The sequence below is a fragment of the Salmo salar genome, chromosome 16 (genome assembly GCF_965601325.2).
Source record: "Salmo salar chromosome 16, fSalSal1, whole genome shotgun sequence".
NCBI lineage: Eukaryota > Metazoa > Chordata > Actinopteri > Salmoniformes > Salmonidae > Salmo > Salmo salar.
Genome location: NC_138306.1, coordinates 19,071,494 through 19,096,446, shown reverse-complemented (window position 1 = coordinate 19,096,446; position 24,953 = coordinate 19,071,494). Strand labels below are relative to the sequence as shown.

Below are 24,953 nucleotides of genomic sequence, written 5' to 3'. Positions count from 1 at the left end.
ACCAACATGATAACCCTCAGCCATCTGCCTCCACCCTCAGCAATCATCTGGTGCTCTTTTGAGCAACAGAACACTGGCTTATATTGCTTCAGAAGGAGTCTGTAATTGAAGACAGCTGCGTCCTGACGAGGGGGCGGGGTCAGCTCTCCAATCAATGGAGGCCGACCAATCAGCTGCTCGGGGAGAATTTCAGGAAGCCATTTCCTGAAACACACACTCACAAATACACAAACTACAACACAGAAACTGGGGAACGTAACACATAGCTATATGAGTTTTATATCTATTGACCATGACAGTGCACTGAGTGATTAGCTGAATTGCTGTTGTGGTTTTCAGATGTATCTGGACAACTTAAAAAGGGTTTATAATGTGCCTGTATACTGTACAATGTGTCTTTGTCCCTTGTGTGGCAGTACTGAGGCAAAACTGTGGCAATACTGCCCTCTCCTGGCAACAGCTGGAAAACAGCTTTTTACTGAATCACTCACCTCTCATCCTACTCTGTAGGTTTAGTAAAGCTAATATCCCTGCTGACTTATGTACCTGTACTGTTCTTTGTTCTACAAATAGTTATGCAACTATATACATGAATGAATGAATGAATGAATGAATGAATGCTGGTCAATGATATATTATTATTATATTTATTTATTCTGGAGTTAGCATTTTATTATTCTTAAACCATACATTTATAGAAATGCATTTAGAATGGCAATTGTCATGCTTTTTTAATGGAATGCAACTTGAACGAAAGCAAAACAATGTAAAATATGTTTCAGAAATCTGACCCCCTCTTTCTCCTCTCTGTCTCTGCAGGATTCCCAGACGGTAAACTGACAGATTGGTGGTCCACGATGAGAATGGAGAGATAATCGCGCAGAGCCGCCCTCCCATCCCTGCCGTTTGTGCCAATGGAAGCAGCGTATTGATCCATACTCCCAGACTCATCATGCCTCTGCCTCCCAGATAGCATCTCTGAGGACCAGGCCTGCCCAGCAAGCCTCGCCTGCACCATGGCAGGAGAGACTCAGCACACGTACGCTGTCAAAAAGCTGGACGCTGAGTTCAAACTGCAGGATGAGGGCACTGCACTGGAGCAGTACAGCAGCAATGAGAAAGCCACAAAAGAGTCTTCAGAGCACTTCTCAAGTTCGGACTTGGAGGAGCGGACAATCAGCAGAGGGGCCAAGTTTGTAGACAAGGACAGGGACTATACTCAGCAGCGCGAGGCTGTGATCCGACCTCAGCAGGCGGGGAAAATAGACTTCAAGTCACTGCAGAACAAGCCTAAGTTCGCCAGCAACAGGACGTGGCCCAGTGGCAAAAGCAGCCCCCAATCCCCCAGCGGAAAGAACCGGAGCCGAGACAAGGGTAAGCGGTCAGGGAAGTCGGAGCGCGGCAACCCACAGCAGCTATACAGACTCAGCATCATCAACCCACGCTCTAACCCTACAATCGGCATCGCCTACCCACAGCAGAAGGTCTCGCCACCCAAGAAGCTGGAGGCCAGTCGAGGCCCTGTGTCGGGCAGCTACAGGTTCCACGTGCCCAGTATACCAGAGCGAGAGGCCGAGCTGCAGCAGGAGGAGCTCAACTACAGCCGCTGCTTCCAGGAGACCTCCTCCAATCTCACCTCCCCAAGCTATACCTCACAGGCACTGGGAACCACAGGTGGGACATCCACACACCAGCAGCCACCCCAGCAGCAGCAGCAACCAGGCCCAATGGAGAACAATAATAACACACAGCCAAGCGGCCAGCTGCTCTTCCCAGACTTTCAGTTGAGTGGCTCCAATGACTGGCAGTCTCCAGAAAGGACTTTTAATGGTTCTAACTATGGGATTTCCTCACAAAAATCCACAGTTCTCTCGGAGGTGAACAAGGCAAATGTCAGCTTTCTGCCATTTCAGTACGGATACCTCTTATTGGAAGACTCAAACCCAGACCCTTTTCCCTGTGATCAGAACCCCCAATCCCAGGACTATATAGACTCCTCTTTGACTCCTGCCCAGGTGACTCTTAACTCTTTTACCTTTCAGACATCTGTGGAGGGGCAGGAGGGGGTTCAGAATAACACTCAATTCAACAGTGACCAGCGACAGGACAGGTCTTCCTACCCCCATCCTCCACAGCCACCACAGTACCTGCAAGCACCACAAGGGGCCACGTCCTCTATGCACTGCACCAGGGGCCTGAGTGAGGACTCAGCTAGTAGTGAGAGCTCTGGCTCTATCTCCCAGCAGTCAGATCAGGGTAAGAGTTCCCTGCCAGATAGCACGGACACTTTCGTCCAGGCAGACAATCGGGATGTAGCCCTCACTTCAGGGAGCAAGAGGAGTTGCCACCCCAAAGACAGTGCTGCTGCCAGCCAGAGAACACACATTCAAGCCAGTGTACACCATGCCAGAAATATTGCACAAGGTCCAAACTCCCAAATGCACTTTTCAAACAAAGCCTACAACAGCAGCCCTCGACTCAATAGCATCCACATGGGCTCAGTGCCTTTTGACAAAAGCGTCAACACCAAGCCCCATAGTAGGTTACCACACTCATGGGAGGGACCGAATAAGACCTTTTCACCAGCAGACCAAAACACTATGGCTTATCCTAATATGAATGATAAGTTTCAGAACCAACCAGCCGTCGATCAAAGGCCAAACACATCCAAAAGCAGTAGGATGCCATGGCAGCAGATACGCCTAACTTCTGTCATGCCAAACCAAAACAGGACTGAGTTGTCTAGGCAACAAAGCAACCAAAAGCTCACTTTTTTGGTAGCACCCTCTGACTGGCAGGATGACACTAAATCACATAAGAATGGCTCACTGAAAAGCCCCAGCTCCTTCCAAAACAATAGACCTAGTGAAGGTCTATCAAACCCAAGGCAAGAGAGTGTCAAACAGGGCTGCAGTACAATACCACATTTTAAAGTTGAGACAAGTCACGCACAGGTCTGTGAGTCCAAGAATAAGCCTATATATTTTGGAATGAATCAATCAGTACCTGGGGCATCATCAAGTACATATGGATATCCACCATTGCAGGTCCCACCAATGGGACTTATGATGGTGTCACCATATGACTCTCCCTCGCCCTCCCCAATTCATAACCCAGCCTCTAGCAGCACATGTTCCTCACTCTCCCCAGCCTCAACAAGCCCTGTCAACCTCTCTGAGGACAGTCAGATATCAAAGACTGGGCATCCCCCTCCATTTTATCACCAGCACCAATTGAAGGCACAAGGACCCACAGATCACCTCAGCACTAACTCTCACCATTTCCACTCAGACGCCTCCCGTAATCTGCCTTATGCCCCAGAGAGGGAAAAAGATGACATGATGAGCTACCTGCAGAATAACGAACATCAAAAGCCTAGTATGGAAGGCAACAAGGGCTATATGGAGGGCTTTGGGGTGGAGCACCACCCACCTCCACCACCATACTCTGCACATCAACTGTTAGCCACGTCTTTAGCCACGGCAAACCTTGACCAACTGGATGTGCTTCTCACGTGCAAGCAGTGTGATCAGAACTTCACTAACCTGGCCTCATTCCTTGGCCATAAGCAATACTGTGGACAGCATGCATTTTCACAGAAAGTGGACGACACCAGAACAACTCCAGGAAGTTCAACACAGTTTCACAATGACATGACAAAAGATTCATCCTCTGGGACCAGTTTATGTCAACGTGTCTCCATGCCAAGGTGTCCAACTGACCTTCACCTGTCTCTCCTGGGGCTCAATAAGAATGGAGAGCTGATGTCTGACAGCGAAACAAAAGGAGATTCTAAGGATGACCCCATGAAACTTAACCTGTTCACTGGGGCAGGTAACCTTCCCGTCTCTCTTCCTGACTTGGAGATGGAGGATGCAAAATTAGATAGCCTAATCACTGAGGCTCTAAATGGACTGGGCTATCAGTCAGACAATGCAGAGATTGACAGCAGCTTCATTGATGCATTCGCAGATGATGATCCCACCACTGTCAAAGTATCGTCAAACAGGCAGACTCTGACAACCAAAGACTCAATGGTCTTTGAGGGCAAAAGCAAACAATCTACTGAAAATGATAGGTCTCTGACACAAGGAAAATATCTTTATGACTCAGACAAAGCGAGCCTTCAGACAGACAACAACAACCACACAGAAAGCAAACTTGAGAAGACCACTCTGAATTTTGAGCAGGATGAGAAAATCAACATCAAAAAAGAACTATCTCATATAAATTCAAGGATCGCCTCGGGGGAGAAACAGAGGGAGCAAGAAAATAAAGTGAAAGATATAAGAAAGCTGTGCAAGAGTGAAAAGGAAAACACTAACACTCCAAGGTTTCTCTTATCCAGCACATTTTCAGAACGTTGTGGAGTTCGACGCCTCCGGGATAGCTCTTTGTTGAGTGGCTCAACCTCTTCCCAAGTCTCCTCTGCAAACAGGAGTTCCCCAACCCCAAGGATTGCAGCAAGGGAGAATAAAAGGAAAAGGACCGGTGCCGGTACCTGGAGCAAAGAACTCATCCACAAAATAGTTCAACAGAAAAACAAGTTACACAAGCTCCATGTAAAAGGCACCAAAAACCTCCAGTTCTCACTGGTGATGGAGAGATTGACACCCACAGTGCCAAACCCTACATTTGGGGAGTACGACTATGTCTCAGACTCAGATGACGAGTCTGAGCCTGTGAAGATAGCAAGCCAAGGTCGCCTGAGCCAAAGCAGCCGCTGCAAGTACACCTACACAAAGGAGTGCAAATGGAGGGCTAGGAGTGACAGGGACAGTGCAGCATGGAGGCACGAGTCAAAAGAGTGCTTTGAGTTAAAGAAAGCTGAAGATGTCTCCTTGTCTCTAGAGAAACCTGGCTCTCACCAGAGACTTCGGAGGAGAGGCAGCAGGTCATCCACTAGCAGTGAAGTCAGCACGTCTGTGAGTATCTCCAGCGATGGCATCAACAGCCCCAAAAGCACTGACCGCACAGACTCAGACTGTGAGAAAAGGGTGGAGATCAGGAGGAAAGACTCTTCCGAGCAGAGAACCTACGAGCGATCTCCACAAAAGTTATGCAAAGAGTCTAGCACACAACTAGCACTGACATTCACCAAATCTACTCAGAGGTATAGCACTGATAAGACTTTCCTCTCTACTAATAAAGACACGTCAATGGCCTTAAGTATCACTAACTCGAACATTGAAGATGTTGATCCAGTATCAGGGCTACTAAAGGTGGGGAGTGCAGTGAAAACCCTTGAGAAATGCAGAAGCACAGATGTGTCCCAAAGGGAGAAGGACGACTCATTTAGCAGACAAACTGAAACGAAAGCAAGTTCAGACAAAAACGCACCACTAAGAACAGCCGTCAAGATCTCCAAAGGGGAATCAATAAATTTTCAGTCTATTAGTTCTGATCTCAAATCACATCAGCTTCAATCAGCACATCCTGCCACAAACAACATGGAAGCACATTCTTATAATAAATTCAAAAAAGATGAAACCATCTCAAAGGAAAAATCTGTACACAAAAGACGAGAAAGTGTGGGATGTCAATCTATACAGCCGCATTCAAAGCTATCAGACATTTCTATGTTTGACAAACACAATGAGAGTGTCTATCCAATGAAAGATCCAATGACTTTCACTAATGACTTAGTCCCCAAGTCCACACCTCTTTGCAGTGCACTCATGGATGAAGTGTGCCTGTCTCCAATTGAACTTCAGGAGCCTCTGCCACAGAAAGATACATCAGATCTGATCCCATACCCCCTAGAGCAGGACCAGAGTCTTATGAAGTCTCCTCTCTCATTTGACACATCGTCAATGTTCGGGGACCTCTCAGTGGCAGGATTTGAAAATGGCCTCTACACTGACATTCCAATGCACAAAGAAGGTTTCAACTCCTTAAATACCACCAATGACAAAAAGGAGGTGTTTAGCTCATCATCCTTTCTTTCTCCTTTCTTGGATCAGAGGGACTGGGGCCTTATGGTCGATGTCAGCCCCATGTTACCGGATGAGATATCCCAATACAAAGACGGCTCTGATAAATTAAATGAAAAGAAATCAGATTACAATCATGTTCCTTTGTCTCTGCCAGACAAAATAATTGACTACAGTACAAATCTCAACAGCTGTGTGTCAGAAGATGAGCTAGAGATAAAGAGGATTGTGACCGAGTTGGAAAATCAGCTCCAGACAGCCAAGCTGAGTCCACCACTGCTTACTGAGGAGTCCCCAAAGCAGCTGAAGATGAGCAAATTCTCCCCTCTGCGTCTGGACGACGAATCTGAGAATGAAGACACTGGTCTAGATATGTGCTGCCCTGTGCAAAGCATGGCGCTGGCAGTGTCAATTATGCCATCTGACCCACATTCAGAGTCCTTTGCTGAGCATAGTCTACCATGGTCCAGTCCATTTGAGTTTGAGTTGATGGAGGGACAGCATACTCCAACCCATGATGAACCCATTGTCCTTGAACAATTTAGCAAGAAGGATGATCGTGAACACAGTATGACAACCACAACTTCAAATACAGAGAAAGTGAAAGAACAACTGAAACAGGAGGACCACAGAGATGAAGACATGGATGTTGACAAGAGAACTGACATAGAGAAATCTGAGGAGATTCTAGAGAGTAAGGCCTATGCCGAAAACCTGATGAAAAGCCTGGAAGTGATATCAGATTCCATTTTAAAAAATGATCCGATAACACCTGAAGAGGAGGAGCCAATCCTCACCTCACGTAAGAGCCCAGCACACTTACACAGTGAAAGCCAAACTCCATCTGCTGATGCTGCTGAAAGCAGAGATCATAATGAAATGGTGATTCCTGATGAGGCGAATATTAAATCCACACACTTTAAGTCACAGCCTCCTCTCTCTGAAAAAACAGAGCTCCCATCTGATGTAAAAGAGATTGTTTCACTCCAGCCAACTGAGTCACTACATAACAACGACAGTGGGTCAGAATTCAAAGACATCCCAATCATGAGCAATGTCACTGAAGACAATAGTGTTATAGAAACTGATTATTGCTCAAAAACTGAAATGGATAATCAACCAATGGCTGAGGAGACCTGTGAGAACCAGAAGCTAGAGGACTATGGGGATGAAATCCTTGAAGCCAAAAGTGCCCTCCCTGATCATACAGAGCGTCTAGATACTACCATTGATGAGCATACAGTGCTTCTAGATACTACCATTGATGAGCATACAGAGCTTCTAGATACTACCATTGATGAGCATACAGAGCCTCTAGATACTACCATTGATGAGCATACAGAGCTTCTAGATACTACCATTGATGAGCATACAGAGCTTCTAGATACTACCATTGACGAGCATCCAGGGCTTCTAAATACTTCCATTGACGAGCACACAGAGCTTCTAGATGCTTCCATTGATGAACACACAGAGCTTCTAGATACTACCATTGATGAGCACACAGAGCTGCTAGATACCACCATTGTTGAGCATACAGAGCTTCTAGATACTACCATTGATGAGCATCAGGAGCCAGTGGAGGACATCAGTCTCAATGCTAAGTCCGTGAGTCAGCCCTCCAATGGGTCCAACCTAGCAGAGCAGGAAATGGATGTCAACTTGGATAATAAGCCTGAAGAGGTAGAAAATGCATCTGAGGAACAATCCATATACATCCAAAGTAACTGTAAGAGTGTATGTCCTTCACCATCTGCAAATGAACAGACGGAGGACAGTTCAACATGTGTAATGAAGGAAGACAACATTGAATCCAAAAGTGCAATACAGAATGAAGTGCTAAGTCACACAGTTTCTCTGAGGTGTAGCCCCCCCGTGAATGATATTGCCAATCAATCAACCCATGTCTTCATGGAGACTGTCGCAGTTAAGCCTTGCAGTCCACTGTTGATGGAAACCAATACAGAACATGCTAGCCACATATCACCCTTTTCCAACATTGACTCAGATGATGAAAGCACCATGTTGGTCATTGCTGAGTGTGACAGTGACCTTGACAGCGATGCACACATGGAACATACACCTGAGGACAAAGAAACAGAAATGGAACCTGAATGTGAGGCTAACCATAGACAAATAGAAACGATTCCAGAAGTGGAATACATCCAGGAAAAAGTTCCCTTACATCTCATGGCATTTCCCCAGCACTCACCATGCAAAGATGATTTGCAGATGGACGAAAGGCTGGATATTATTCCAGAGGATGCTCCTCCATCCAGTCCTGTTCTACCAGCTTCTCCACACACACCTGTGGACAACCCTAACACACAAGAACAAGAACATTCACAGCCAATCACATGCAATAATATAGATACTATCCCAGCCTCAATCCAATCTCCCAAGGAGGAAAATTGTGACGACATAAATGCCAAAGAAGCACTGCATATTGATGACTCATTGACCATAACAGCTGAGATGGAGTACTCTTCAGTAAGTCCTCCTCAACTGGACTTGGGAATCACAGACAGTAAAATATGTAGCACTGAAGCCTGCATTCCCTCTCCTCTACCCTTGACCATTGCAACAGAGGAATCTGAGGCAATGGAGGCCCTTACGAAGAGAGTCTCTGTATCACTGTATGATTTCAAATTAAGCCCACTGAACTACAATTACATTCCAGATGAGCCTCCACAACTGAGTCAGTTTGATTACACTCCTATCTCCCCAGCCAATGTGGATGAGGAGGAACCAACCATCAAGCAGAGCCCCAAGGATGACTGTGAACCGTGTGATCGTAGTGATGACACGACATTGACATCAGACAAAAGACTGTGTGACATAGAGACAGAGGTACCTATGAGTCCAGACCATACAGCCAAGCAAAGTCCACCAGATGAATCTTTGAACAAGAGCAACATCCAAAATGACATAAAATGTCCATCCATTTTACTGGGTCTCCCTTCTCAGAGCACTGCTCCGTCCACTGGCGATTTGGACATTTGCCCGGCTCCCCTTCAAACGATTGATTATTTGGACTTACATGTTGACTTGCTGAAGAGAGTGGATCCAGAGGCCCTGGATATTTATAAGGTCCCTAGTGAGCTGAACACCCTTGCTTTTATAAAGGACATCTCAGATAATCAGCACACACCCAAACCATTGATGATCTGTGAGAATGAGCCAACCCCATTACCATCAGACCAAACAGAATCACTAACAGTTGAGGAAGGTCAGTGCTCAGTAACCCACCAGCAAGAGGAAGAAACCACGCAGAAAAAGATACATCTGTGTGAGATATGCTCAACGTGTTTCCGGACAGTGCAAGGATTGAAGAGACACAAGGCCATGAAACATTTGATCAGGACTGAAAGAAGCCCAATTTTGGAAAATGCAAATCATCAAGGGAGTCTACACAGTTACCAAACATCCCAGTCTATAGAAACAGGAAACAAAGATGATCTAGAGCTCCTGGTTCCACACACCTGTTTGCAAACAGAAAGCAATGAGTTTTCTGAGAATCACTGTCCTGAGACAAGTAATAGCTCCTTCGTAACCAAACAAGGAGAAACAAATTTTATCCTGGAGAACATCACAAGTGAAACAAATATGGCAGTGCCAGCTGATGACATAGTCCAGCAAATGCCTCCTCAGTTTACAAAAGCCAAGAAAATCTACAAACCACGGAAGAACAGAAACAAGGAAGTGAATGTGAAGCCTGACCCATTCTCTGACGAGCTTCTCAATATATTGAAAACAGACATATTACAGGCTATTACTCCTGAATTCCAAACCCGGGTAAAGCAAGGATGCTGCAAGTCACCTGAGAAACAAGACATAATCAATTATCTTGTAAACCACAAAGTTACAGAGCAGGAGGAAGTCCCATTTACTGTAACAAGTAACAGTGGCATTGAACAGATGCCAATGTCTCCAATAGAGATTACAAATCTGGCTATGGACTTGACTCAAAGCAACAATGATACAGAAGAGGTGAAAAGCACAAATCTGCCAGAGATCATCAATGGAGTAGCGGAAGTTAGTATGGAAGTATCTGTAAGTAAGGATATTAGTAGAGAGTATGATATGTCTAGAGAGAATTTGTATGAAACAAAAGAGGCATGTGAGCAACAAACTAAAGATGAGAGTAATGCCAAAGAGATACTGGGAGAGGTTGCAGTAAAGATTGAACGTGAGAAAAACAGTGGCCCGACAGATGAGGTGGATAATCTCTCCTGTTTTAAATCTTCTCTTGCAAGCCCTCCAAGCCTAAGCGCTGATTTGAATGCTTTTCTTGATGATGAAAGCACATTCTCCCAGTTATTCCCCACTAGGAATGAGGAACTGAAAAGGAAAAAATTTGCAAAGGTTTATGGTAAGAAGAACAAGAAGCAGAAACTATCAACCGATTCACCATTAGTTCAAGGCTATCCTCCTCCTGACCTATATCTCGAAAAGAAAGATGACTATACAGAAAATCAGATAGACCAAACATTTGTCAACAATCAAAATGACCCTTGTGAATATGAAACAATATCCATTGACGATGCTATCATGTTGAACATGTGTCATAATAGCACATTAAAGAGTGATTCCAAAAAACTATGTAGCATGAAAGGAGACACAACAGACCACAAAGACAATCATGAGAATGGTGTGGACCATGGCAGTGACTTCCTATGCCAACCTGAGAGCACTATCGACAAAGCATCATTGTCATGGAGTGCCTCCAACGACTCCGTTACTGATACTGTGATCTCCTCTGACCCAACTTCCTGTAAAGCAGAAGCCCCAACCCCACCATGTCCACTTCCTATTATAGCCTCTTCTGCACCTTATACTGGAGAGCCATGTGCTACAGACAACGTGTCTCCTTTCCACAGCATTGACATCCCAAACCTCAATACCACATTCCAGCTACCCGAAATTCAATTATTTGACTCCAATAAGGACATCCCATTAGAAAGACCCATTGGCACTGATTATGCAGAGACCAGAGACACTGCAAAGGCCAAGAAGCTCACAGAACGCAAGGGAAGGAAACGACAAGAGGGCAGCGTAAAGATCAAGGACAAACAGTACAAGTGCAAGGTGTGCTTCACCTGGTTCCTCACCCTGGGGGAGCTCAACTTCCACAAGTTATCCCACAATCCCTCTCCACCTCCCACCTGCTACATGTGCGTCCAGCGCAAGTTCAGCTCCCGGGAGCAGCTGAGGGACCACCTGAGGGAGAAACACGCCAAGAACAAGGCCGGCATCTGGACCTGTGGCATGTGCCTGAAGGAGATATCAGACGTGTGGATGTACAATGAGCACTTACGGGAGCATGCCACGCAGTTTGCCCGCAAGGGCCAGTCACACAGCGCTATCCTGGGGAGTCTGCCAGGCTCTGGCATGCAGGAGTCAGCCGTGAAGAACTTCATCACCTCCATCATGCAACGCCGCCCCAGCAAGGCCAGCAGAGAGTCCAGTAAGGTATTCAACAAGGAGAAACTAGCCGTAGTAGAAAACACAGAGCAGGAGGTGAAAACTACAGAGGTAGCTCAGCCCAAAGTTGTCAAGCCTAAAGGGAACAGTGAAAAAGTGGGGAAACCGAGCACGCTGACACCAGTTGAGGTTCTGCACAATACAGAGCCAGTGCCAAAGAATGTGGAGATGCACCCCAACTGTAAAGACCCCTCGAGAGACTGCCACCACTGTGGCAAGCAGTTCCCCAAACCCTTCAAGCTTCAGAGGCATCTGGTTGTGCACAACTTAAATAAGATTTTTCTGTGCCACAAATGCCCAGTAACCTACCAGGAGCCACATGAACTAAAATATCATCTGAAGAATGAGCATGAGGAGGTGGATGAGCTTGACTCAAAGCATACCACCCTCTACACCTGTGAGCTGTGTGCAGACGTCATGCATGTGATCAAGAAATCTTTCATCTGCAGCACCTGTAACTATACCTTCTCTAAGAAAGAGCAGTTTGACCGACACATGGAAAAGCACTTGTCAGGAGGGAATAAGATCTTCAAGTTTAGAGGCGTTCTCAGACCTATCAAGACATCTCCCTCCAAAGAGAACGATGAGTGTGAATTGCCAGCTAACAAAAAGAGAAAAATCCTTACTGACAGTCTACAAGAGAACAGCTCTGACAGTGGCATCGCCAGCATAGCTTCACTGCACTTAAATAAGAGTGCTGAGATGCCAGTTCTGAAACTCTCTGTACACACAACAGAGGACTCTACACAGACCAGTGCAGGTGAATATCATACTGAAAATTATGCCAGTGTGAAGACGGAGGACATGGCTGAGGACTACTCTGACATGCTGGTAGAGCTGGAGCATTGTACGTTTCACCTGGGCTCTGAAGGTCTCTCAGCTGCTACACCCAAAACAGAGGACATTGATCCCAGTCCTTCACCTAAGCTGCCTGTTAGAGACATTGGTGAGGCCGATGGCAAATCATTCACAGAGCCATGTGATGTGAAGGAAGAGCATGATCCACTTGAGAGCAGTATAGCTGAAAAGGAAAGAGAGTGCTTTGCCAATGCTAAGCAGAGCACTCCTGAGAGCAGCATACAGACTACCACAGCAGAAGCTGAAAAGAAGATACAGAGCGGAGATTCCACGGCATCGGATGAGGAGTTGTATGTTAGTTTCCGTGAAAACCTGATCAACAGCTCAATTACACCCGATACACATGATATCCACCATCCTCCTACAAAGCATAAATCATCTACCATTGTGATGGACCAAATGAGGGAGGGTGAGCTGGGGCAACAGACAACCAGCCCTCACAGCCATGACAACAAGCAGAATGACAAAACCTCCACACCCAAGCCCCGTGAAAACACTAAACACAGCTCCAACAACAGCCCCAGGGCCATGGAGTTAACACCAGTCCACCACACTAAGATCACTTCCCAGGGCCCAGCATCCAATGAGGACAAAGACTCTGCGAGAAGAGAGCAAAAGAAGAGGAAAGAGATGAGGACACCTCACAGTTTACAGAGGGTCTCCTCGTCTGCCACATGGGAGAACCTTGCTGCCGACGTCAAGACCAAAAATAAGTTCCGTCCCAGCAAGTGCGAGAGTCCGGCAGTTCACAGGAAATCGGACGACTCCAGCGAATACCCGGTGCTCTCTTCAGTGAAAGAAGATGTGGTCAGCAACAAAATAGTCTCCAAGCACAAAACATCAGGGAGTCTAGGCCTTCAAGCAAAGAGAAGCTCCCTCGATAACTGCACGCCAAGGAAAGCAGAGATGGTGCATCATATTAATGGGGATTACAAAGTCAAAAAAGGGCCTCTTGGACGGCCTCTTCATTACCCAGTTTCTAAAGCGTCAGCGCTTCCTATGAACAATTCCTTGAATAAGTCTAGGCCAAAGACAGGGGTGAGGTCCATGGAGAGCCACTCCTATAGGACAGCAGAGTCACAGAACAACCTCCTGAGCCAGCTGTTTGGCCAAAAGCTCACCAGTTTTAAGATTCCTTTGAGGAAGGACACTTCAGAACCAATAAACTGATTGCGGGAAGGATCTGTGGGATAGAAAACAAAGAGACTGAATAGTTGTTCACGTTATTGATGACCAAGACAATTCATGACCATGAATGAGATTGCATGGCTCTCTGTGAAATGTTTGTCTAAATACTTATGTTGTCACTTTATTTCTTCTTCTCTTGTAAATGTGTTATTACACAAATGTGAGGAATAATGGCAGAGATTATTTTATTAATCTAGAATGAAAATGCTAGTAGGGCAAATCATTGACTAATTCCTGCTATTCCTAGGTTGAACATTATCTTTTTCAGAGACTATATTTCATTAAAAAAATACAAAAAGAATACTTGAAAATATATATATATATTTTTTTTTTTACAGCTAATGCATGTCAGTTTCACAATCAAAAAGTGTTCATAGAGAATATTGCTTTTTTTAATGCAACAGGACCAAATGACCTTGCACCTTTTGTATATGCTTCTCCAAAAATTACTCTATTTGTATTTTTACCTTACTGTACTTCATTGACATTCATTATATTAGCTTTTGTATAAACATTAACTGGTGCTATGTTATTCTTTATTGTAATGTGAACACCAATGTCCTCTAACTGAAGGGAACATGAGATCTGTAGCAGTTGCATTCATCCAACCGTTTGTGCTGGTTCTCTGTAGTTTCTTTAAAAAAATTGTAAAAAAAGACTGTGTAAAACCTCCTGTAGTAAAATATTCATCTGTACGTCCTTAGGAAAGAAAATTAGGAAAGCTTGCATCTGTACAAACTCAGGTGCATCCAGGGACAATTCACAGTCCTGAGACCTGTTTTAGGAGATTCTCCCATGCACTGATATTACCACACACAAAACACACACTCAGTCCTCCATGTCTGTCCTCCAACTGTTTAATTATGAATATTATTTACTAAGACAAAAAAGGTGCTTTATCTTGTTTATATGTATCTTACATTGTATTATATTGTAGGTAGATGATTTTCTGGTGCAATGCTCAATGTCAAAGTTTTATTTTAATAATGTGCAACAGAATCAGAGAGAGAGAGCGAGAGCGAGAGAGAAAATACATGGAAATGCAATGCCTCTTGTATTGTAAAGTGGTTCACTTAGTGCCTCTTAAAGTTGGTTATTAAAAATATGCATTGGTTTCTCCGCGCTTGTTTCTTCCTTTTGTTTATGGCATCTTTTGCAAATGTTCCAACATCCGTCCCTGCAGACGCCCGCTGTCACCACAGCATCATAAATTGAAAAACGGTGAAGGCCGTTTGTGCCTGGAAGCAAAAAGAGGTGCACCGACAACCATAACAGCATCTGACTCACTCTTCTCTGAACACTTCAATGAGCTGCTAGCTCATTATCTGAAGGAAGAGCACAAATGTAGCCTTACTACAGGGAACATGAAACCAGAAGCAGGAAACATTCATCAAACCATATGTACCAGGCATATGGGACATTGTAAAGCAAGCCAACTAGGACTGGTACAATTCCAGTTTTTTTTCTCTCCCCGTGCTGCCTTCATGAAGCTCTTTCACCGTGTGTTAAGTGGCTTCTATCCCTACATAAGCCCAATCTGACATCATATAGGAATAAAAAGCCATAGGACACAGCGGCAGATAGAGACACAGGGGGCGGGGCTGGGGTGGAAGGGGGGGGTTCTCTGTCCTCCTCACGTCATCCACGGAATGACCCAGCAACCTGAGAGTGTCGAGGGAATGAGAAGAGAGACGGATGATAGATGGTGGGAGGGAAGGTAGACAGACAAGAAGAAAAGTGAGAGGTTATTTTCTCATTCAAGGACCTCAGAGCTCAAAGAGACAGCTTCTGGGGAATACAATAGACATGCTTCTGAGTGTTATAAAAGAGGCTGTGGTTCTCTCACACACCATTGTTGTGTCCCAGAGGAGAATGTGATGACTTTACCGTGATAGAGTCAGGAAGGTCAGTGTGTTTAGATGGATTGCATTCCATTGTTTGCGTATGTGTCCCTGTTGAATGTGGACTGTTACATTCATCCAATGGGATTCTCAGTAGGTCCAGTGCTCCACTCAGCATTCCTCCTTCACTTTGCAAGTGGTCCATTCAAAACATAACAAGAAGCTCTAGCATATCCCATCTGCTCATTTGGACACGTGTGGTTCATTGGTCAATCGCAAGTCAACATTTTATGTGGTGAATTTATATTGTAATACAACCCAATTATTTTGGCCATTATATCATCAAAAGCCTGCAAAGTCAGGATGCCAAGTAGTTCATTCTCTCTGTGTAGGTGCATCCAAAGGTTAATAAGAAATCATCCACACCAAAACATGAATCATATCCTGTGTCAAAATGATGCACACGACTTCAGCAGAACATGTGTGCCATATGAATCACATAATAAGACCGTTGAATATGAAAGGAAATGTGTTTGTCAAATTAAGCTGTCAGAATTGTGACATGGGGACACTGACATGCATCATACTCAGCTGTTATTTTTGTTAGTCTGTATTTAGTTCAGTGACATTCTAATACAAAAGCTCTGTATATGCTGTGTACAAAACCATATGAACACCTGCTCTTTCCATGACAGACTGACCAGGTGAATACAGGTAAAAGCTATGATCCCTTATTGATGTCACTTGTTAAATCCACTTCAATCAGTGTAGATGAAGGGGAGGAGACAGGTTAAATAATGATTTTTAAGCCTTGAGACAATAGAGACATGGATTGTGTGTGTGTGTGCCATTCAGAGGGTGAATGGACAAGACAAAAGATTTAAGTGCCTTCGAACAGGGTATGGTAGTAGGTCCCAGGCGTACTGGTATTTGTGTCAAGAACTGCAAAGCTGCTGGGTTTTTCACGCTCAAAAGTTTCCCGTGTGTATCAAGAATGGTCCACCACCCAAAGGACATCCAGTCAACTTGACACAACTGTTGGAAGCATTGGCGTCAACATGGGCCAGCATCCCTGTGGAACGCTTTCGACACCTTGTAGAGTCCAGGCTGTTCTGAGGGCAAAAGGGGGTGCAACTCAATATTAGGAAGGTGTTCCTAATGTTTTGTTCACTCAGTGTCCTTATTGACTATATTACCTTAATGATGTCTTTAGATTGATTGGACTCATTCGGCATCTACAGGTGTCCTCCATTGCTTCTGGTCAGCAACTGTGGGTCGATGAACACACGATTAAACAAGGAAACCAAGTAGCCTACTTTTCATCACAATCTAGCCTAGAAACGTGTCAAATAGAATGTGCGAGCGCCGCACACTGCTGTCAGGCTTCCTCGTATCGTCTGGTCTAGGAGGGAATTCTCCAGAGGCGCAGTGATGCAGGAGCATGACAGGAGCGCTTTGCACTTTGAAGTAGAGTGACATTATCAGTAAGTTCTGGCCTTGAAATAGCATTGCATTTCTCTCTCTCTCTCTCTCGCTTGCTCGCTCGCTCAGTCTATCCTTTCTCATTTGATCTGCCACTCTCCTCCTCTCTCCCTACTGCTCATACCTTTCTCTCTGTCTCTCTTTTTACCTTTCTCATTTGATCTGCCACTATTTCTCTCTCCGTACTGCTCCTACCTTTCTCTCTCCCTCTCTCGCTCAGCCACTCTTTTTCACTTTCTCATTTAATCTGCCACTCTCCCTATATTTCTCTCTCTCCCTTACTCTCAAATTTCTACCATCTGTTCCTCTACCTCTCCCCCATTCTCTCATTCTCTCTAATATATCTCTCCATCACTAATTCTCCCCTTCCTCCTCTCTCTCTCGTTCCCTCTCTTCTTCTTTACTCTTGCTCACTTCCCATTTTCTCCCTTTACTCTCTCTCTCCCTCTGCCCATGTCTACCTGTTGCTCTCCCTTTTTTCTCTCTCCATCTTCTCTTACTCTATTCCCTTCACTCCCTCTTGTTTTGTCTCTCCCTCCCTCTTCCACCACCTCCTCCTCCTCCTCCTCCTTGACACACTCGACCCTCTCCAAATCGCCTACCGCCCTGACAGATTCACGGACAACGCAATCGCCATTGCACTGCACACTGCCCTTACTCACCTGGACAAAAGGAATGCATATGTGAGGATGCTGTTCATCGACTACAGCGTGGCCTTCAATATTATAGTGCCCTGTAAGCTCATTACAAAGCTCACAGCCCTGGATGTGAACCCCTCCCTATGCAACTGGGTACTGGACTTCCTGACGGCCTCCTCGAAACACTGATTCTCAACATGGCGATTCCATAAGGGTGCGTCCTCAGTCCCCTCCTGTACTCCCTGTATACCCACGACTGAGTGGCCTCACACAGTTCCTACTCCATCATCAAGTTTGCTGACGACACAACAGTAGTAGGCTTGATTACCAACAACGATGAGACAGCCTACAGGGAAGAGGTAGGCACTCTGACTGTGTGGTGCTAGGTAATCAACCACTCTCCCAGCGTTAGCAAAACAAAGGAGCTGACTCTGGACTTCAGGAGGAACCAGGCTGGACACGCCCCCATCCTCAACGAGGTCGCTGTGAACACGGTCAATAACTTTAAATTCCTCGGCGTACACATCTCAGAGAAGCGGAAATGGTCTAACCACACGGACACCGTGGTGAAGAAGACACGACAGCGACTCTTCAACCTCAGGATACTGAAGAAATCCGTCCTGTCCCCGAGGGTCCTCACAGTGTTCTACAGGAGCACCATCAAGAGCATACAGTCGGGCTGCATCACAGCCTGGTACCGCAACTCCACCGCCGCGGACCGCAAGGCGCTTCAGAGGGTGATACGTGCAGCCAAAACACACCATTGGTTGCACACTGCCTGCCCTAGAGGACACCTACAACACCAGGTGTCACAGGAAGGTCAAGAAGATCATCAGGGACCCGAGCCACCCGAGCCATGCCCTGTTCTCCCCACTTCAATCACTCAGACAGAGGTAGTACAGGAGCATCATGGCAAAGACTGGAAAATAGTTTTTACCCTCAGACTGTCACCCTATGGTCATTCCCCCCCGCTACTCCCCCTATGGTCATTCCCCCCGCTACTCCCCCTATGGTCATTCCCCCCCGCTACTCCCCCTATGGTCATTCCCCCCCGCTACTCCCCCCGCTACTCCCCCTATGGTCATTCCCCCCCGCTACTCCCCCTATGGACATTCCCCCCCGCTACTCACCCTATGGACATTTTCCCCCCACACCCCCTCAATGGTCACTTACCTTACATGCTGCTCCCCCTATGGACATTTTCCCCCCACCCCACAATACTTTTACTCTGCCCCCACCACAACGACATTTATCACTGTTGCAGTTGTTAGTATGTATATTAGAGATTTTTTTATTATAATTTGTACCATGTCAATGGTCTTGATGCTCCCTCTATGGTCATTCCCCCCCAACCACTAAACAGTCTTTCCTCTGCCTCCACCCCTATGGGCATGTATTTATTAATCACTGCTACAGTTATGATGTATACACTGCTATTTCTATTGCTGTTTTTTTATTACCATTTCTATTATTCTAGTCCTGCATGTTGGAGCTCGGAGCCTAAGATTTTCACTGTACCCTGCAATCCCTGTACATGTGACTAACAAACACTCTGAATTTCTCTTTCACTCTCTCTCTCTCTTACTCATACTCCTCATCCTTTCCTCCCCCATCTCCCCTCCCCCTCTTGCTCCTTCCCCTATCTTTCCCTTCTCTCCTACCCTCTCCCTCCCTCCCCCTCCTCCTCCTCCTCCTCTCGACCTCTTCTCTCCTGTCTTTCTGGCGGTATGGTATGTTTGGCTGCTGGCTGCTGTCTGGCTGCCGCTGAGGGAGGTTGGGAGATTGGGGCTAGATAAAGACGGGCTGCTGGTCAGCGGTAATGACATAAAGGCTGAGGGGCAAAGAGGTCACCTCTATCGGGATTTTTTGGCTCCAGCCTTAACAGATAAAGAAGGAAGGAGAGAGAGGGAGGGAGGTAGGGAGGGAGGGAGAGCTGTAGCGTGAAGGACAGAATGAACCAAACGATCCATCTGCATCATTCTCCGCATCGGGGAGAACCCTCCCTACATCACAAGCATAGAGGTTTATGATGTTTTTCTACCAGGATGATGTCTCTGAAATTACCACAGTGTTTTAGAAACACACAGAGAATAACGTATGAATAATGCAATACAAACAAGTTCCCCCGGCATGAACAAAGGAGACAAAGGAGTCTTTGAAAACTAACTCAGCCCCCGACAACCATCAAAACACTATCTGCCCCTTTAGAATTTACAGGGGGAGTAGATGAGTAACTACACAGGAAAAGCTACCTTGGGACTCACACCTGAAAATAGGAGTTAAAGTAAGTAGGTCATTTACAGCAGTATAACATAAAAATGAACAAGGAGATACAGTCTATGAATAAACAGATGAAGGTAGTAACAAAAGGAAATGGAGCAACATCAAGTCAGCATAGTTTCTTGGAACACAGAACAATAAAAACATATTAGAGCCCAGCCAGATATCCGTTAGATCTTCTATTTAACAGAATATCAGTGGGGAGCCTGGTGTCCTGTAGTGCCTATGGGGCCTTTATCTACAAGAACATTTGTAATTTTCCCAGTTACTTACAGCACAGGAACAGACAGTGCACAATAGCTAATAGTGGTTGTTTGATGTTCCAGATTTAGCAGGAGAAATAAATGGGGTTGCGATGCAGGGGCTATGTACATAAAGCAATCGCCTCGTGCTTCGGCTGGCCTCTGTGTTTGCGTGCTTGTATGTGCCTGACTGAAACAGTTGGCGCTGAACAGCTTGTTTCCACAGAAGTGCTGCCCTAATACGTATGGTAATCTGACATTTTCTATAAAGGTTGCAAGATAAATCATTTATAAACAGTTTAGTTGTCCAAAATAACAATGTTTGGATGACTCTTTGAATATATATTTGAAGTTTCTCCTTCTGATATTTACTGCTATTCCAACCGTTTTCAGGCAGTGTGGAACCTCTATAGAAGACTCCAAATTTAAAACATCACCACTACAGACTTGGGTTCAAATACATGTGTACTTGAGTATCTGGTATATAAAATACTGGTCGAATCAACATTGTTTCAACGTTATTTGTCAACGTATTGTGATGTGGAATCTATGTTGAAAATACAATGGATTTTCAAAAGGTCATCATTGACAACCTGTTTTGGTGGTGAAATTTCAACCACAGAATTATGTCATCACGGTAACCAATTGTCAACATAGACAAACCTTGTATAAAATCTGTTGAATTTGTACATTTGAAACAATATCAGATCTTCAACGTTATATCCTGTATCAGAAAAAAACAATAGGCTGGGCAGCACCTCCTACTGGAGAGTTGATTTATCTACAACAGTGGTCACCAACATTTTCTGGGTCAACGTCACATTTCGCAATCAAAAAGCAAGCCGAGATCTACTGCCCAGATTTATTTATTTTTTTACGTTAACCTCACACAAACAGTTTTGTAGGAATGAGGTTTGGGCAGTAGGCCTAATACATCATCACAGCATATTGGCTATATGATTGGCCTGCCAATACTGTTAATCAGACCATATTATATTTCAAAACTCGAGCTTTGATAACAAAATAGATCAGTTGGTTTAGTACTAGTGAGGCATTGTGGAGCATAAATTTGAATAATTCGCTTTTTTATTTTACTGGACTGATGGTACCTGCATCTGATGATCAACAAGGTCAAATCACGACGTCAGTGATCTTCAGGTCGAAAAGACGGAGCTCTAGAATGATGCTTGAGGTTCTGACTTGGAATTCCGAGTTGGATGACCGTTCAAAACTATTTTTCCCAACCGCCTCTCGAGGTCCCTGCTCTCTCCTTCCTTTCCTCCGGTGAGACTGACCAGAGAGGGGACACCGTCTTCCACCTGATGGCGAAACTCGAGTCGCACCGCATCTGCCTCATGCACAAATTAGTGTTGTTCCTATGACCAGAGAAAGTTAAATATTCCTTAATATTAAAATCGTCATGACGAGCTGATAATAATAATTAAACGCAGGGCTATCGATACTTGGCCACTCATTCATTGCAGCTGCAGCCCGAGCGGAAGTACGGAGAAGCACTTTTTTTTAGTGTTGAATAAAAACTGTGGCAGTGCTGAATATAAACTTAAACATGAACTCACTCATAAAAACTGCAGCTCTTTGCTGTATTCGTTGGCAGTCTCTCTGTGGTCATGGTTTTACAAGTTACTAAATCTTACGTAGGCTGGAAGCCTATTAAACTTGGCTGTGGCCAGGGTCATGGAAGCTCTGTAGCCACGGTGATTTGAGCTGTCCGATTGGGCAGCGCAGGAGGTGCACTCAATTTAGTCACAGATTTGCCGGTCCGCCGAGTAGGCGCAGTTTGTCTCATGGGAATACTTTGCTTACCCGGTGCGCAGGACTTTTGAACCAAGTGCACCTACTGGCAACAGCTCAACGCGATTTTAAAAATTGAGCGCAAGCCTTTATCGTTCGTTGGCTTTTCTACAGAGATATTTGTTGATCGACTAAGAATGCCTTGAAGATCGACCAGTCGATCGCGATCGACCAGTTGGCGACCACTGATCTACAGCTATCCATTTTGCTCCCGTCCAGGGTTTTAACCAAGCCCAGCTATGATATTTGTCACAGAGTACTACCAATGTGCTATTGTGAGAATGATTATTATTATTATTAATAACTAAATAGAGTCACTGCTCCTATCAAATTCATTCCAAAGGGGGGGAGTGCCCCTGTGGCAACAATTTTAGACCCCCTTGTGGCCCCCCTAAAAGAAGACTATGAAATAATTTTTACATAACACATTTTTGCTATGTTATTTTTTTACATCCTTTATTAGACAGTGGCAACGCAGAACACGCGGACCCCCCCCCCCCCCCCCCCCCCCCCCCAGTTGAAATAGTCTAGAACCGCTACTGTTAACAGAGCAAATGAAATGTAACCAAACTCTATTAGTCATATACTGTATCATCAGTTATGTTATTTAGGCCTATATAGCATTTGCAAAGTCATCAACAGCTATTGTTTCAATTCAACCCAGGGTTCAACAATAAATACATATACTGTATCTGACGTTGTATTCCCATTTTAACTTTGTTGTGCTTTTAAATGGTTGAAAGCACAATGATACGACATTTAGATGACATCTAAACCAAAAATCGGACATTATTTTTTCCATTGGACTTCTATTGTGCTTTTAGATGGTTGAAAGCATCGTGATAACACATTGGGAATTCAACGAACTTCCGGCTGTCTTTTTGAGTGGGTGAATAAAGGTTGAAATCTCATTGATCAACATCTCAACCAAATATTACCCAAATTTCCATGTTGAAATGACGTGGTGTGCCCGTTGGGATTGGAGTGTATTTGAATCGGTGTACTTGAATTCTTCAAATTCTTCAAGTATTTCCAAATACAATTTTCAACTACTTTTCTTTTCAAATAAAACATTCTTATTTTGAAATGTACATGGAAGTAATTGAGATACTGTATTTGAAATAGTATTTGAAATCAGGTCTGCACCACTATGCTCTTTTAATATCTCAAGGGGGAAATAATTAAATGCACCATGACTGGTGATGTAATAAAAAATTTGCACGTGCGTATTTAGACTTTATAAACTGACACAGGACTGTCTTATGTCAATAGAATGACAACTGAGAAGCACTCTGTCCTTTTCATGGCTAGCGCGAATGGTCAGTTTGCCCACATCTCTCACTGCATCATCCGCCCCCTTTCCCTTGACCCCACCCACCCCTCTCCACACCCCTTTCTCCACCTCCCTCCACGCCCCTCCACCGGCGTAACGCACCCACATCCAACTCGCCACTATCCGCCCCACTTCCCTTACCCACAACCCTCCCTCCTCCACACACCCCTCTACCACCGTCATGCATTCTCTCAGCCTCTGTTCACGGTTTTTTTTCGTGGCCGTCACAGAGAATCTTAAAGGATCGGAAATGTGATGTGGCATGATAGGATTTTCAGGGTGATTCTCTCTCAGAGCCTCTCAAAAAGAGTGTAATCCATGCTGTGACTAACTGAGTGGTTTACCAACACACTGTGAATGGCTGGCTGTCTGTCTAGCTGACTATGAGTTTTATCTGTGACCTGCTCTATTGTCTGACTGTCTGGGAGATTTCTCAAGCCTACGTTCAATACGTTCAGTTATGATAGGAATGGGAGCAAACGTTGGCCAACAGAAACTGTACTACCTGAACTTGTTCAGTAATACAGATGTTAGTGCTGAACGATTGGTGCTTTTTGAGGTCGGTTTTGGTTCAATTATTTAAAAGAATATCACGTTTTTTCTATTTCGGTTTTGATCATTTGTTTTTACACATTAAATGCATTATGAAATAATGACATAAAAATTATTTGTGAGCTTTTTAATGGAAATTACAAAGCCAAAAACAGTGAACATTCAATTGCCAAAACATTGAAAACATTCAATTGTCTCTGTCAGTTCCACATTGGGTATACATCAATAGGAAATAGGAAATTACTATGAAATAATAAAATCTTACTTTGTTTCTATTTGATGACTTAATGAAGTCTTCATCTCATCTCTGCTCAGACAGTAGAAGCCTGCCAGCCAGACAACGTTATCTCTGTGTTCCCCATACTGTACTGTCTTTAGTCATCCTATTTAGCTAGGCTAGCCTTCCTATATGTAAGTATGCTGCAGAGCTGTCTGACGAAGTCATTTAGCTATATCTTCAAAGTGGATAAGGCATACTTTCACAAACTGTCTCTATCCCTCTCTTTCGTCATTGTGTTGTTTACATTCCTCTCTCATGCGGCCCATGCGGTCTGTGTGTATCTAACCTAACGTAGCAGGCGTAAAAGTGCATCTATCCATCTCTGTCTGAGACGGAAATGTAAAACTTGTAATGTATTTCAGGTTAAAAAAAATGCTTCTGAAGATTATAATTTCCACTTCGAAATGTCAGACTTGATTTTCCCTTACGAAAAAATATATCAACCCATACAAAAATGTCCATAAAATATAATCTACATAACAATTCACATTTCCTGTTGCTGCAGGATTATATTTCCTGCTGTAGCAAATTGGCTCAAATTAAGATCCTACATCTGTAGCTCTCATTTAAATTTATTTTATTTTTAGACAACGGGTGATTTTAGAGTAAATTAAGATAACCCTGCGTCATGTTCAGTAGGCACAGAATGGAAGAAAAACTGTCCAAAATGGATGAAACAAGGATGTTCCATCTGAATCATGTCCAATAAGAAATGCTTGTTCTTGTTTTCTGTTGCAAAATGTTTTACTACAGTATGCCTTAATGAACATGACCCAAGTCTATAGTGGTCTTTCATTGGTTTATAGAAGGCAGCAGGACAGCGAGTGTCGGACGAAGTGCCATGTGCAACAGGATGACTCACCACAGCTGTGACACCTATCTGACCACCAGTATCACTCAACCCCGCACGGCCCCGACCCGCTACGACACACACTCTGTGAGACACCTTTAAAAACCACTCTCCTCCACTGTTGCACTCAAAGTACTAACCAGAGCCTTATATTGAGAAAATAAGGCTTAGGTACTAACC

General features: G+C 44.6%; 1 protein-coding gene and 1 long non-coding RNA gene across 2 annotated transcripts in view; one reads left to right on the top strand and one right to left on the bottom strand.

Annotated features, from left to right (window-relative positions):
- The window catches only part of LOC106573312 (uncharacterized), a 157,576-nt gene extending 142,994 nt beyond the window's left edge, over positions 1 to 14,582 (top strand). Inside the window, exon 3 of the mRNA XM_014148259.3 lies at positions 820 to 14,582. Within this exon, the coding sequence (XP_014003734.2) occupies positions 1,017 to 13,445 (12,429 nt within the window). The 5' untranslated portion in view covers positions 820 to 1,016 and the 3' untranslated portion in view covers positions 13,446 to 14,582. The remainder of the gene's footprint in view (positions 1 to 819) is intronic.
- Positions 14,303 to 21,783, bottom strand: LOC106573313 (uncharacterized). The gene is made up of 3 exons (XR_001321309.3): positions 21,056 to 21,783; positions 16,501 to 16,572; positions 14,303 to 15,125 (listed from the first exon to the last, which is right to left on the bottom strand). It is a non-coding gene; the product is annotated as an uncharacterized LOC106573313 (long non-coding RNA).
- Positions 21,784 to 24,953: the final 3,170 nt, after the last annotated feature.